We start from the raw sequence: 15075 nt of genomic DNA on the forward strand, positions 1-15075 counted from the left end.
AAAAAAAAAAAAAAAAAAAAAAAAAGATTTTTGTTCAGGCAGTTTAAAAGCATATGAAATGTTTTGTTGTGTTTTTAACATTATATGGCTATCAAATTTTTCTAAATTACAATTAAAAAAGGTAAGTGATCCAATGAAGGTCAATTGGCCACAGGTCAAGTCAGAAGTAGAAACCAGTCTGGGTACCATCTAAAGGGACCTGAATAATTATAAAAAGGGCAAAGTAGAAATTTAGAAAATAGTAGTTGTGAAAAATACAGAAATAGTAAATTTCATATTCTCAACAGTATTTCCCATTCTACAAGTACATTGATTCCATGAGTCATGTAGGTGCAAGAGCCAAGCCTTAGTAAACTACATTTGGGAGACCTGGTTTCAGAAAGGAAAAGAAGAATAAGAGTAAAGAAACTTCCAAACAATTTAAGTATGCGATTCATTTCAAAGGGTTTGCATAAGAAATACACAGGCATATAAATCTACTTGGACATGGATTGAAAGAGAAGGTTGTAAACAAATGGCAAGCTTAAAAAGAACGTATTGGCAGAAAAATAAAAAGAATATACCAGATGCAGGTTTCCAAACTTGTAATCTTGTTTTTTAAATGAGAAAACTGAAGTCATATTAATTGGCATGTTTTATTTTGGATTACCTACATTAGCAGGCTGGTACAATTCAGATTACTTATGAGCTTCTCTGGACTTTGCGGTATCCATAATTAATTCTAGCATGTCTTCAGCAGTGATGAATGTACAGAAACATTCAGTCCATGTATATAAAAAATGTGACTTTCATAATCACGGGCCACACTGAAATCAGACATGTGAATGGCAGTGATCACTTGAACTTGCCACATCTGGACACGTCACGGGTCTAGACAGCACCAAGGTCATCCACAAAACCCTCGGCTTGACAGGGATAAATAAAGCTGAGGCCGCCTCTTTTCTCTAAGGGATTAATCCTTTTTTAGGAGATAATTCCATTTTTTCAGAAAAATTGTAATATGTAAATGCTGCAAAGAACCAGGACTTTGCTGTGCAAAACAGTAGTAAACTGACTTTTATGGGTTTCTATCACAAGCATGTAAAATGCTTTACTGAAACGACCACTGAGCTGGAAAAACTCAGGAAAAATGACCTTGAATTCCATGTGAATACTCATAAATCTACCCCTTCCCTTTCTTTCTCCCCCCAGCACATTCTGCATGAAAATCCATGTTCTCCAACAGCTTACCTCTTGCATCGCAGCAATTCCTAATCCCACATGCAGACCAGCATGTGCAGGCTGCAACATCTCCCTTTGTGAAGCTCTTTTCAGTGGCATCTAACATTACCGTGTCAGCAGATAGTCCAGGGTATGGGACAGAATCTCAGAACAAGGCTGACATGGCAAAGATGCACTGGTCATGAACCCCCAAGGAAAAAGAAAAGAAAAAAAAATGGCAAAGAAAACCCCTGCGGGATGTCCTAAGAAGAGGATTTTGCAATTGGGATTATGTTCATACATAAAAGCAGACACTTAAACAGATTCATTTTCAAGTTGAATAAGGCTGTCAACATCTGCTAAGCTTCATTTAATGTGTGAGTTATATATAATTTAGGAAATACTTACCTGGGACAAGCCTAAATGCACAGAAGCAGTCTCGGATATATACATGATTTTGCCATCAGATGCTACCACAAAAACAAATCCATCCAAAGTCTGTAAAAGAGAAAGTGTCAGGATGACATGATAGTTCTACATGTGAGTTAAATCTAATAATTATACTGTCACTGAGATGGAGGAATATATAAAATCTTATCACTGCATACTCGTTAAATGCAAAAAACCCTTCTGAAGCTCAGGGCCATAGCAGGAATGAATGTAGGTAACAACACTCTGGGCCTACTTCCCAGACCAGCCTCTGAAATGCTTTTAAAGCACTTTAAAAACAATCATAATACACATCACAAAAATCATGCAAAACATTTGAGAATTCCTATCATGCTCTGTTTAAATGTAGTAGCTTTATTGTTTGGGGTTATTTTAGCACTTAGCACAAATCCGGAGTTCTATGGTACTTAGGGGAAAATCTACAACTATATAGAGCATTTAATGTCATAATTGGCAGTCATTTATACCACTAGGACACATGCTTTAGTTGCCACAATTTTCTAGTTACCTCTAAGTACCATTTGAATAATAAATTCCAAACACTACCACTCCCTAGAAAGTAAAACAAAATACCTGGTTATTTTACCAGACTATGTCTACAGAATTAATTATTTAGAATTTGCAAGAGATCAAATAACCTTTACAAAATTCAAAGAGACAAAGTATCAACTTCTGAAAAATTAAAACTATGCAAATGAAATTCTGATTTTTGCGTAAGTTGGCTAGCCTTCAAAAATAAAATAAAATTATGAGATAATTAAGACAAATAAAAAAGGTAATGATGATATTTATGTGTCAGGGATAAAAAGACTAAATTATTTTTGAAAAAGGAAACTGGATTTTATTTACTCATTCATATTTTAGATCCAGAACCAAAGAAAAGCAATAAAGTTGGTGAAAGACTCATACAACCCACAATGCTGCCCCCATAAAAAATATTCCAAATTAATTTCTGGCCACAAATTTTATTTTTACGGCCTGTAATTGAAACCAGATTACCTTTGGTTTTTCTAACACCCCCCCCCCTTTGAAGAGGGGGAGAATGTAGTAGAAGAGAAACTTGAAAGCTATCCTTAACATTGTGCTGTCTCGAATACAGTTCGCTGCAAACGTTCTTTGCCAACTAAACTATCACTACCCCTCCCCCCCACCCAAAGTGGAAATCAGCACCTTGATTACAAGCCTAACTTGCAGGCTTCTAACTCAGCTACCAAATATTTTCCCAACAAAGTCTGTGGGGGTTCAACAATACAAACAATACAGCAATTTCTAAAGTTGTAAATCTGGGGGCATATTTTGCATGCTTGCTTCAGAAATACAAACTACAGAGCAATCTCTAAAGCTGTAAACTTTCCAGCACATTTTGCAAAGTTGCTTCACTCCACAATCAATATTAAAGACGTGATTCAAGGAAATAGTATCCCACAACCAGCCGTAACTAGGATAATGAGTAAAAGAGAAAAATTATCATAATTAATTCTAAAAATTGCCAGCAGTAGCTAAAAAAATTCTTAATGGAAAATGTTGGGTATGGCTTCGTAGCTTCAAATTACCTAATTCGCTTACATGGATAAAAACTGCAAGAGCCGGTCCACACACCACTCCGGAATTCATTAAAGAAATGTACCGTGGAGAAATGTGGGGGTGTTGACTTTGCCCGCCAGGTTTTCACTGAAGTTCCCCGGCACTTAGTTGTCCCCGATATTAGTGTCACTTATAATAATGTAGCAGCATGAAATATGCACAAGAGCGGGCGGAGCTGGCAGCGGGAGAGGGTGGCTGGCCCGCCCGCGCCCTGGGGCGCAGCCTTCGCTTTACGGTGTAAAAACTCCGGGTTTCAAATATTCCCTGAGATCTTCGCTTTTCCCAGCACAGGCACTTTAAAAAATAAATCACACCAGGGGGTGCGGGAGGAGGAGTTAAAAAGAGTTTTGAAAAGATCTGCTTTTTCGAAAAGCAGAGCTCACGGCCGACTCCCTGACCTAAGTCACAGCGTCCTGCCGCCAACATTTTTTACCTTTTAAAGAAAACACAAAATAGGAGGGAGGAAACGCAAAGTAGCTCTCGGTAGGCATTTTTCCTTGGCAGAGACAAATGATGGGGTGGGGGGCGGGCAATGAATCGAGTCGTTGATGGGTTCTGTACAGGGTATTTGAGAAATCGTAATTTGTCCCCAGCTCGCAGCAGCCGCGGACCTGGAAGCGGCGGCTTGCGCTCAGGGCTGCCGGGTCAGAACCGCAGACCTTGGCTGCGGCCGGCGCTCAGAGGCTAGGGGAAGCCGAGGTTAGTGGCAGCGTAGTAGCGGCGGGCTGAATGGCCCCAGGCTGGGATGCCAAGCCTCTGACTCCTAAACTAAGCAAGAAGGCCAAGCCAAGGGCCCAAGCCAGCCCCCTCACCCCCACAAGCTTGTTTGTAGGTACCAGTTCTAGAGCTGGACTAATGGGTTATGCGGCCCCACCTCTTGCTGTGTGACCTCAGACACATTACTTAACCTCTCTGTGACTCAACTTCCTCCTCCCAGAAAAGTGGAGTTAAATATAGCCCGTGGAAGACCAGACTCAGTGGCTCATGCCTATAATCCTAGCACTCTGGGGGGCCAAGGCAGGAGGATCACTTGAGCTCAGGAGTTCAAGATCAGCCAGAGCAAAGAACAGAAAAATTAGCTGGGGGTTGTGATGGGCACTTTTAGTCCCTAACTAGTTGGAAGGCTGAGGCGGGAGGGTGGAGTGAGCCCAGGAGTTTGAGCGAGGTTGCAGTGTGCTGTGATGAAGCCACTGCACTCTAGCAGGGCTGACAGTGACTATCTCAAGAAAAAAAATAAAGGTGGGGGTGTGAGATGATACAATTAGATTCTGAACAGAATCAGGTTTGTAATAAACTCTCAACAAGTGCTGGTTGTTAATATTCTATTATTGATGCTGTCGTCCTCATTGCAGCATCTGCAAACACACAAAGGCCAGAAGCTTTAGAGCCGAATCACTCTAGCTCTGAGCGTCCGGATCACTCCTCTGACTCTAGTGCCTGCCCTGAGTCTGGCCCAGAGTGAGCGCACCTTAGAAGTTGCTGAGCTAAGGAAGTCAGAAAGGACTTAACCACGTCCAGAGACTCCCCGGTCTGCACTTGGGTCCTGTTTCTCCGGAGTGGGGGGCCACCCCCACCCGCCACTCTGCAGCGTGGGGGCAGCCGGTGGAGCTGTCCTGAGCTCCTTCCCTGACAAGGCAGCTCTACCTGCAGTAAGTGTGATCCCAGCTCCTTGGCAACGCTGTCCAGGGGCCCGGCACGGCTCGGCTGTCCCCACGCCTCTCCTAAACCTGAACGGTAGAATAAAACAAACCAGTTAGTGACAGAGCCCAGTCCGAGAGCAGGGCACCAGGCAGGGCACGTGGAACCTCTGCACACTTCCATCCCCTGCCCGCGAGCACGGAGCGCCCCCCCCCCCCAAATCCCTGGCCCAGGAGGCCGCCATCTGTGCCCTAGCCGCCCGCCCTTTGCACCCGATTAAAAAGGAAAAGGCCAAAGGAGAAATCCCGGCCCAGGCCTCCAGCCCAAGCGCCCCTGCGCGCGCTCAGCCTACCAGGCCCACTGCTCCCACGGGTGCCCACGCGCTCATGGCCCTGAAATTGCCGTTTTATTTGAAACGCCACAAAGTAATCTAATCTGCTTTGAAATCGCCATTCTTGTAGCCAAACGGGATATCGATTTGACCCATAAATATCCCCCCAAGGATCCTTCCTCCTCCCTCCTTTCTGTGTCACCAACTCATTTGCCCAAAGGAGAGAGGCCAGATTGGCGACCCTGCGGTCCAGGATACCGCTTTTCCAGCAGAAAAATGACCTCCCCCTCTGCCTCTCATCATCCTTTCGGACTCCCTGGCCTTCACAAGCAGAGAGCGCCAGCGCCGCAGTCCGCCTTCCCTACGGTGCTGAGAGCTTCTGCCTGGGAAGGGTTTACCGGGAGGTTTCCCAAGGGCAGACTCCAAATCCGGCAGAGGTGGGGCAGGGATGGCCCACGAGCGGTAACAGGCAGGTGTCTGTTGGCACACAATCAGAGATCCCTCGGCCATTCCGCTTAACTGGTCCCCCAAAGCCTTCTGCCTTTCCGCATCACCTCCTGGTAGCCACCAGCGTTACAAAGGGCGCACAAAGGAGAAAGAGGGTGCTGTGGCCGGGAGCCTCCACTTTCTCAGTACGTTAGGGAGGAACCAAGAGAGTAGGGCAAGGTTGTAGCGCTAAGCTCCGGAGATCGGGCTGGGAAAACTCCCAACAGCTTCCCGGAATCTTTCCGCTGAGGACCTGGCCTGCAGACCCTCCGGTTATCGCTGAGCTCGCAAAGAGAGGTACCAAAGGGCGGTGACCGACTTCCCCGGTAAGCCCCAACCTCCCCGGCGGAGAAAACGCCAGCAGGCGGGCAGCTCACCTACCCAGCGCTCGACCCCGGCTGCGCCCCTTCAGAGAGAGCTGTGGGCGCCGCGGGTGCGTCCCCCAGGAGTGCAGGCCAGGCCCAGCCTGCCTGCGTTCAGAGTGCCAAACCTCCAGACAGGGCGGATCGTACAGGGCACAGAACTGGCCAGCTGCGGCGATCCTGGTGCCCCGCAAAGACCCTCCAGGCGGGCAGCGCTGAGCGGCTTCCCCGGGAGTCACAGCGCATCACTCTAGGCACTTGAAGTCTCCCAGCTGCCTCCTGTGAGCGCCTGGGGCATCGTGGCTTCTGGAGGCTTAGACTTCTGGAGGTAAAAACACATCTCAAGGCCTAGGACAGACGCTTTGGAGAATTTTCCCCAGAAAGTATTTTGCAACTAAAAGAGGGGTGACCTTTAATTTCTCCTCCTGGGCTTTAAGAATTAGGGGCTTATCCTGGTCTCCTCATAAGGAAGTGGCTAATTCCCACATATCCCTGATTCCCCAAATATAATTGCCACTCATTATTCATGGCCCCCCAGCCTCCACCACGTGAGCAGAACTGTCGCTTTAACAGCAGGAAATCTCAAGCATCATCACCATGATCTCAGAAGCTCACACTTTGCTGTCACCAGCCCAGGTCTTTCTCCCTGAGACCCAGGCCAGGGCCCACCCAGCAGCATTTACACCCATTTAACCAGCAATGAATGGAAAGAGCCAAAATTTTAAAGTCCCTGGGGGCCTGGTTGGAGTAAGTATTTAATAAGGACCCAAGAATTCTGATTTCCAAAAATGGGCAAATTTTTGAAACCAAAAAATTCACCCTTGAAACGACCCTTCTCTTCCCTGTCCCTGGGTCCTTCTCATATGTCTTTGAGAATGACCCCCTAGACCAGACTTCCCTGCCAGGCCATATTGAAGGCCTTTGCTCTCCATGCAAAAGTCACAATCTTCCATAGATTTCAAATACCACGTATTTCAAGTGAGCTCTTTCTTTTAAATCATATTTTTTCTATAATTTCCCAATGCCCCTGTTTTGCCTGCAGAGATTTGATGCAAATGCCCCTTTCCAAGGAGGTGGCTGAGAAGGTGCTCTTGTTCCCCCCAAGATCCTCCACCTCTAGACCACCTCATACTGGGGCAGTGGCACTGCCAGCTCTTCCATTAGAAACCCATGTGGTGAGGTCTTTTCACTCAGAGTATAAACATCTACTTTGCCTGAATATAGAGACTAAATTAAATAAAGCAAGGTCTGTAATGAAAAAAATTGTCTTGGTATTGCAAAACGATATATACTTCCCCAAAAAGTGAGGAGCTGGGCATGTGCCCCTTACCTAAACCTAACAAGGAAATTTATTTCAAAAATGGGCAGAGAAAGACTAGGCTAAGCTTCTCCAGGGTTAGCAACTGTGGTGGTGGGAGTCCCCAGGACAGACTGCTCCTCGTGGTGCAGCCAGGGTCCCAAGCCAAGCCTGTAATTTCTGTCCCTCACCTCCCCACCATGTGCCTTGTAGGACTGACAGGGCATCTGTGGGGTGGCCAGGCTGCTGGGACCACACAGGGGAAAACAGAGAGCAGTAGGGGTGGGGACAGAGTCAAGCCAAATTTTGCCAGTCAACTTCCTGGTACCTGCCTGGTTCCCTCTCTACCTCCTCCCCCGTTTGTGGATTTGTGGGAGTGATGCCCATGCTCTGCTCCTGTCTGCTGAGAGTTTGAACCCCACCGGATGCTCCTACCACAGAGGCTGCCTATATATGGTCCCTCCTCTCTGGGCACTGGAGCTGGGGGTGCTTCCAGACGCTGGTCACAAACCATACACAGGAATGACACAAGTAAGATGATTAGGGGCAGGCGGGGAGATGATTCCTGGTCACCCCTCTAAGATGAGGGACGTTTGAGTGGGAGACCTAAAGAAGGGAACTAAGGAGGCTGCTGGCCTTGTTCCTTCCTCTGGATAATGGCTGTGACCGTCTGTGCAGCCGAGTTGGGCCCAAGACTTAAGTAAGAACACCTTTGTTAGTGGCTATTCTCTCACTTCCCCTTGGGGCAACCTACAGGTATGGGGGGTGTGTGTGAGGAAAGACTCCTCACTGAGAGCTTGTAAAAATCAACTGGGTTAATGGAGGTAGGGGGAGGCAGCTCTCCCTGCCTCACCCCACCAGGAAAATGGATCTGAGAGTGTGAAATTGAGGAGGTGCAGCAGTTGTGCCTCTGCACCCTGACACAGCTCTCACCTCCTCCTGCCCCAGGGTCTGACCTCCAGCAATGCTTTGACCTCTGATCTTTATTTCTCACCTCAAAAATGAGATGGCCCTGGATTAAATGAGGCGAGCCCAGCCCGAAGCCTCCGTGCTTGCCGCAGCATCCTCCTCTTTGTCCAGCCTCTCCTGGCTTCCTTCTCCTTCCCAGACTGCAGCCTCTCCTCTCTCAACCTCCAACAGCTCAGAAGGGGGTCTGGGGGACCTCAACCTACCACACTTTGAGGACTGCAAGGTCACCCTTTCGGGTTGCAAACCACTCTAAGTCAAGTAGGGTCCGTGTAGTGGAAGGCTGCGCTGCCCGCTTCCTCCTCACAGGAGCAGACCCGGGACTCCAGTGCCTGCTGCCTGGGCGGCCTTTAAAGTCACCCAGGTCGCGGTTCACAACCCCAATCCAGAGCATGCCTTCCTGTGAGGGCTACCAGGTGCCGCAAACCTGGGCGAAGCCTGGGGGAGTTTGGGCGGGGTCCCTGCCTTGCTGCTCTAGGGGAACCTGCGCCTTCTGCCTCTAACAGTTGTCTTCTCTCCACACTAGGACACCAGTAAATTGTGATTCTCGGAGCAAGAAACTCTCCCTTTCATTCCCGGGTACCTGAAAACTCCTTCCCTTCCATCTGTTTCCAAAGGGTGGTAGGTAGAGGCCCCCCAAGAAGGATTCTCTTCGCCCACCTGATGGCTTCCAGCCTGGCCAGCATATCGCGGGCCGTGTGTGTGTGTGTGTGTGTGTGTGTGTGTGTGTGTGTGTGTGTATGTGTGTGTGTAGCGTCTGCTCTGACAATTGCAGGAAGTTTCCTGCTCCCCAACACCGCCTACCTAGACCTTTTGAGAGAGAGCAGTCCCTGGAGAGGTCTGTTCCTGCCCCTGGAGCTCCCTGGACTCGGGAGAGGAGGGGTCTGAGTCTGCAGCGAGCTCCCCTCCAAGGCCAAGACCTAGTGCCCTGGGCCGCCCCTTTCACCATGTTCACCGCCTTCCAGGGCATGAGCGTCCTCACTGCAACTGTGCGCGTTCCTGAAGCCTGGCAGGCGTAGAGGATTGTAAACATCTACATTATCGTAAAGCACAGTCAATTTTTAAAAATCCAGATTATTGGCCGAGGGAGGGGGAGTAGATAAAGGCCTCAGATCTCTGATCCCAGTTCTGTATAGGGCAAGTGTCTCCTCACCAAACTCTCCCAGTCAAATTTCTTTGATTTGGGGAAACAAGGATAGCCCGACTTCTCCTGCAGCACCCTGAACCAACATGTGGTGCCTGTGGCTGAATTAAAATCCAAAGGCTAGGGCCATTGGAATAACTCAGGTCTTAAATACCGTGCGTGTGTGTGTGTGTGTGTGTGTGTGTGTGTGTGTGTGACGTTTCCTTATGTAGCAACACTGTTCCCCTTTAACCCACACCTGTCTTGGGTCTTTTGTCTGGGAAAGGAGGGGGAGCCTCAGCCTCAGTTTTCAAGCCCAGGACCTGAGGCCAGTCCCTTGTGCTAGCCCTCAGTGTATGAGGTCCCAGAGAAGATACCACCCCTTGCCCCACTACCAGAGCTGAATCCAGCCCCTGGGTAGGAACAGAGCCCTTGAGATTGGAGGGGCACTGCAGCAGCTCCGAGTTGGGCAGCTGGAGGCCAAGAGGGTATCATCCCTCAGATGGGCAGAATCTACCCTGCATTCTACTACATGTAGTCCCAGAGCAGCAACGGCCAGGGGGCAACCAGAATTTGCCTGCCCAGGTACTTCCATGGTTTCCAAAGCTTTGCCTCTCTGGAAGGGAGAGCAGGCTGCCCAACAGTCCCAGTGCTGTCATTAAAACTCACTGAGTTTTCAATTTGGAGCCCAGGTTCTTTTTTTTTTTTTTTGAGACGGAGCCTCAAGCTGTCCCCCTCGGTAGAGTGCCATGGCATCACAGCTCACAGCAACCTCCAAACTCCTGGGCTCAAGCGAGTCTCCTGCCTCAGCCTCCCAAGTAGCTGGGACTAGAGGCGCCTGCCACAACGCCCCGCCATTTTTTGGTTGCAGCCGTCATTGTTGTTTGGCGGCCCGGGCTGGGGATTCGACCTTCCTCTCCTGTCTTCTTCCCAGCCCTGCACCATCTACCCCTCCCTTCTTAGCTCACTATTGAAGGGGAGTAAGTTAGGGATGCAGAAAGCAGGGGATCTTCAGACTCCAGGAAGGTGGGGCAGAGAGCTCTCCTCACATCATTTTTTGTTTGTTTGTTTGTTTTGAGACAGAGTCTCTCCTCTATTGCCCTTGATAGAGTGCTGTGGCATCATAGCTCACAGCAACTTCAAATTCTTTGGCTGAAGTGATCCTCTTGCCTCCCAAGTAGCTGGGAGGACAGGCACCTGCCACAACACCTGGTATTTTTTTTTTTTAGAGACGGGGGGGGGCGGTCTTGCTTTTGCTCAGGCTGGTCTTGAACTCATGAGCTCACCTGTCTTGGCCTCCCAGAGTGCTAAAGTGATAGGCGTGAGCCACTGCACCCAGCCTCCTCACACCATTTAAGCTATGTCTGGCCCCAGAAAATACCAGGAGCTCACAGGAGGAGGGAGTAAGAATAATACTTGGATTTCTACCTGTACAGCATGTTTCTGCTCGCCTCCTGGTACTTTATCAGAGCAATCATGTTCAGTGCCATCCTTTGGTGATGGGTCCATTTTATAGACAGGAAGAGCAAGGCCTAGAGATGCAGCATGACAATAGATCTTCAAAACCTGGCTGTATTAATCAAAAGTACCCTGATTCCTCCGTCTGGCCACCGGGGCACGGTGTTTACCTTGGCTCTGGTCACCTCCCTCTGCCCCACCTCTCTGAGGTCCTTTTTCTGTCTTTCCACCCAAGGAAACCTAGAGGAAGAGGAAGAGAGATTGGCAGCCCTGCTGACACAGCGGGATAACAGGCTGCCCACTGTCAGCCATGGCAGGAACTGGCCTAATCTTGACCTTGCTGTAGAAACTTGGAAAGGTCTGTGCCCCCTCTGGCCTCAGTTTCCCCAAGTATGAAGAGTTAGTCTAATGATTTCTGTGGTTCTTGGGACTATGCTATTCATTTTTCAACTCCCAGAGCCCTAAGTTGCTCTCCATTCTTCTTTACCCAGGGACGCCACTTGCTCTGTGGCAAGCTCGCCCTTGGCAGATTGATGTAATTTTTCTGTTTGTAGTCTTGAGCTCAAGGTAATCTGAAAGTTTGCTGCCTGGACCACCCTGACCCTTAAACCTCTGTAAGGCCACCATTCTGACCCTAGCTCTGCCAGGCTCCATTCTGAGCAGAAGGACCAGAAGCCATATCCTCCCTTACAGACCTGGACTCCCCACAAAGGGGGTAAATCAGTCAAGGTGCCACTTCTGTGTCCCTATTATTCAGAGCTACCAGAGTAATGACCAATTTGCACAGACAGTGGAGGTCTTTCTAAAGCACTTTCTCTCTCTGTCCCAGGCTCTCAGCTTCACAACTCCCAGACTGACTTGACAAAATGGTGCTGCCATGCAGAGCTGCAGGCCCGAGGCTCCTAAAAGGCCCCAAGGCTCATGTCCATGCCAGGTCTGCCACTACTCTGGACCCTGCAGAACCTGAGAAGGAAGGGATTAGATCACTGCCCCATTCCCCTTCTGAGCAGACCTGGTCATTCCCAAAACTCTAGGGGCGAACAGCTCCCTTCTCATCCCTTCCAGAGTGCCAGCGTCCAGGGTCACTTCCCCCTCCACTCCCAGGAGATGCACAGGTAGCCTGTCCACTGCTCCCCAAATGCCCAGCTTTTCAAGGCAAGACACCCAGAAGACTCACTCCTGCAAAGGCTCGGGGTTCTGCAATTCTGGGCCAAATACCTATAGACTTGCTCCCCAGAGATAGAACACACAGCCCAGTTCAAACATGGGCCAAACAGTACACACCTGCTTCCCAATTTCATCAGGCTGTCCGGAACCCCCCTCCCCCCAAAAAACAAATAGCTTACAATTAGACTTCTTTTCTGAGATTTCTACTTCTAACTAATTTCTGGTTTGTTTCAAAGCACTGGCAACACATCATTCAATGTTCTGATCAGTTCTTTGAATGTGTTTTATTTCCAATGCGTGAGGGACAGAGGGGAAGGGATGAGGCCAAGGCCTGCCTGCCCAGATTCCACACCTGCTTTGTAGCAAGCGGTTAAAGAACGGCTTAACCCAGCAAACCGGTAACCACCACTCCTCCCCGGATGGGAAGGAGACTCGGCCCTTATAAAACCTAATTCTAATTGCCGCTGAAACTTCTGCCGCCCAGCGATCTTCCCTACTTCTCTGGTTTTGGCCAGACCAGGAGCAACTACTGGGGCCCAAAGCTACCAGCGGGAGAGTCCGGTGCCTGTGCCCCGGCGTCTTTGCCGATCCGAAAGGGAAAGGAGAAGAACGTGCGCTGGGCTCCCGGCGGGCGAGTCCAGGTTTCCAGCGCCGGAAAGTGAGGGTAGAGCGCCTGCGGGCGGTGCAGCCGGGCTGGGAGGCTCCGGAGAGGCCAAGCTACGGCTTCCGGGCCCTCGGTTCCCCGGCGCGCCCGGGTCACCCGGCCTCCGCTTCCCGGCCCGCCGGCCGCCAGACGGGAGGCGGCGCTTGCAGACTGGCCCTCCGCGCTCCGCCCGGGAGGCGGTAAGGAGCGCAGCTCCACACCCAGAGGCCAGCGCGAATAACAGGCTTGCGAGCTGCGAACGCAGAGGGTCGAACTTTGCGATTTCCAGTCGAGTGCCTAGTCTGGGACCAAGTTAATGGAGACGCGCTGCGGCCTAGGAACACCTGTCGCCTGCACTGCAGCGATCTTTCGGCGCCCTGCGATTAGACCTGTCTCCCTACCCCGCTGCTTGGCTCCTGGGGCTCCAGAGGCCCGCACAGCCCTCTCGGCTCCCTGGCCCAGAGGTCCCGGGGCGTCCCTTAGACCCCTAAGCCCCGCGCCTCCTAGCAAAGTATTAGAATCCCGCAGGCCATGGCACCCTGGCCGGGGGTGGGGTGGGGGGCAGAGACGCTGGAAGGCGCTTGGTTCAAAATCCCTGCGATGCCAAAAAACGAATGCTGTGGTGACCTGGCCTTCCTGACAACTGCTGCTCAGAGGTACCTGGCCAAGCAGCCACAGTTTGCGACGCTAGCAAGCCTGTGCCTGCTGGGAGAATCCACCCAGCACGCCATCATTTGCAATTATCCCGAGGGTATGGACTTGCAGGTCTCAGCGACCCTTGCCCAATGTGAAGCTTTTTCAATCTTGAAAAGAACGACTGCGCTGAGGCCTGTTTTCAAACTAATCGCCTTCCTCTTCTTTGCTGCATCGCAGCTCAACCGTGGTCTCTTCTACCCTGGCGTCGGGTGCCCTAGCCCTAAGGAAGGCTGGTGGAGAAGAGGCCAGGAGAGACCGGTTCGTCGCCAGTGCTCCCTTGGTCACTTGGGCCTGCAGTGCCTGGGCCTCACCACACACCCCACTGCTCCCAGCGTGTGGAACAGACAGCACCCGTACCTCGTCCAGAAAGAAGAAAGAGAGGGGAAATAAGGGGAAAAAGGGGGGAGAGTGTAAGAAAAGAAGGGAGGAAAAAAGGAAGAACATAAACCTAAACTAGTATAGGTTGGCAGAGAGGGAAAAAGAGAGACATTAGAAAATAAAAACAGAAAGAAGGAAAAAGAAAGAAAGAACGGGAGGGAGGGAGGGAAAGAAAGAAAAAATAAAACCAGAATGGAGTGGCAAAGAAGAGAAGGAAGGAAAGCAGAAATGACTGGAACGTCGCCCTCCGCCTGCCTCCGGGACAATTCTTGGTTCTCTCCTGTCCAGCCCTGGGCCAGAAAATGGTTTGGTCGCCGGAGAGACCACAGCCCTGGTCCCTTTACCCCAGTCGAGGCCGAAGCCGAAACCGAAGCCCCTAGAACAGCCTCCCCAAGACGCTTAGCTGGCCGAGAGGCTGCGGCGGCCCCTCCGAGGGCCTGCGCGGGCTTCCCGCTTCAACCGAGGCCGCCGGACTCCCCAGCGTTCCCAGCTGTCCACCTGCGGCCTCACCTTCAGGGAAGACGGCGCGCATCTTCAGATAGCTCGTGGTCAGTCGGATGATGGACGCTTTGTCCAGCTGGGAAGTGATGGCCGACGGCAGCGGGAGCAGTTTAGCCAGCTCGTAAAACTCGCCATTTTCCTTCTCCCTCCTGGTCTTGGCCGCATTCTTGGACTTCTCCTTCATCGCGCCTCGGCTCCGGGCATATTAGACCCGGCCGTGCTCCAGGCCCGCGGAGCCCCGCTCAGGCGCGGCGGCGGGGATGAGGAAGAAAGCTCCGGGAGCCAGGTGAGTCCGGAGCGCCGGCTGCAGGCAGGTGTGTGGGGCTGGCCTGGGGCACCGAGACGCTTCTCCCCAGCTTCCAGCCCCGAGCTCAGTGCAGCCCGGCGGCTCTGCCCGCCGGACCCTGGGCGCAGCCTCCTCAGGGCTGCACCGTCCCGCAGCAATCCGGGCCCCGCTTCCTGCACGCTCCGGCTCGCTCTTGCTTGTCTCTCCTGTCTGTCCCGCCTCGGCTTTTCTTAGGGTGCTGGGGGTGGCCCTCGAGGAGGCGGCGGTGCCGTTCAGTCCTTGAGTGGGTGTTTGCACCCGCTGCCGCGAGGCCCCTCCAGGCTAAAGGGCCTCAAGGGCAGCGGCGGCCGCGGAGCCATGGAGCGGGAGCCCTGCGGAGGCGAGCGGGGCCGAGGTGGCTGGGGCCTGGGCCGGGCCGGGGCGCGCTCTCTTGCCCTTTCTGGTCGCTCCCTGTACCTGGAGACTAGGTGCCCAGCCGTAGGTCTGTGTCGAGGCGCAGCAGCTCCGTG

The 15075-nt window shown here is 51.3% G+C and overlaps 1 protein-coding gene across 1 annotated transcript in view; it reads right to left on the reverse strand.

Annotated features, from left to right (window-relative positions):
* SIM2 (single-minded family bHLH transcription factor 2) overlaps positions 1-14520 on the reverse strand; it is a 47238-nt gene extending 32718 nt beyond the window's left edge. Inside the window, exons 1-3 of the mRNA XM_012811944.2 lie at positions 14290-14520; positions 4879-4961; positions 1609-1698 (exon numbers count right to left, since the gene is read on the reverse strand). Coding sequence (XP_012667398.2) covers positions 1609-1698; positions 4879-4961; positions 14290-14464 — 348 coding nt within the window. The 5' untranslated portion in view covers positions 14465-14520. The remainder of the gene's footprint in view (positions 1-1608; positions 1699-4878; positions 4962-14289) is intronic.
* Between the last annotated feature and the right edge of the window lie 555 nt (positions 14521-15075).

The sequence above is a fragment of the Otolemur garnettii genome, unplaced genomic scaffold (assembly GCF_000181295.1).
Source record: "Otolemur garnettii isolate 467f Iridium unplaced genomic scaffold, OtoGar3 scaffold00180, whole genome shotgun sequence".
Lineage (NCBI taxonomy): Eukaryota > Metazoa > Chordata > Mammalia > Primates > Galagidae > Otolemur > Otolemur garnettii.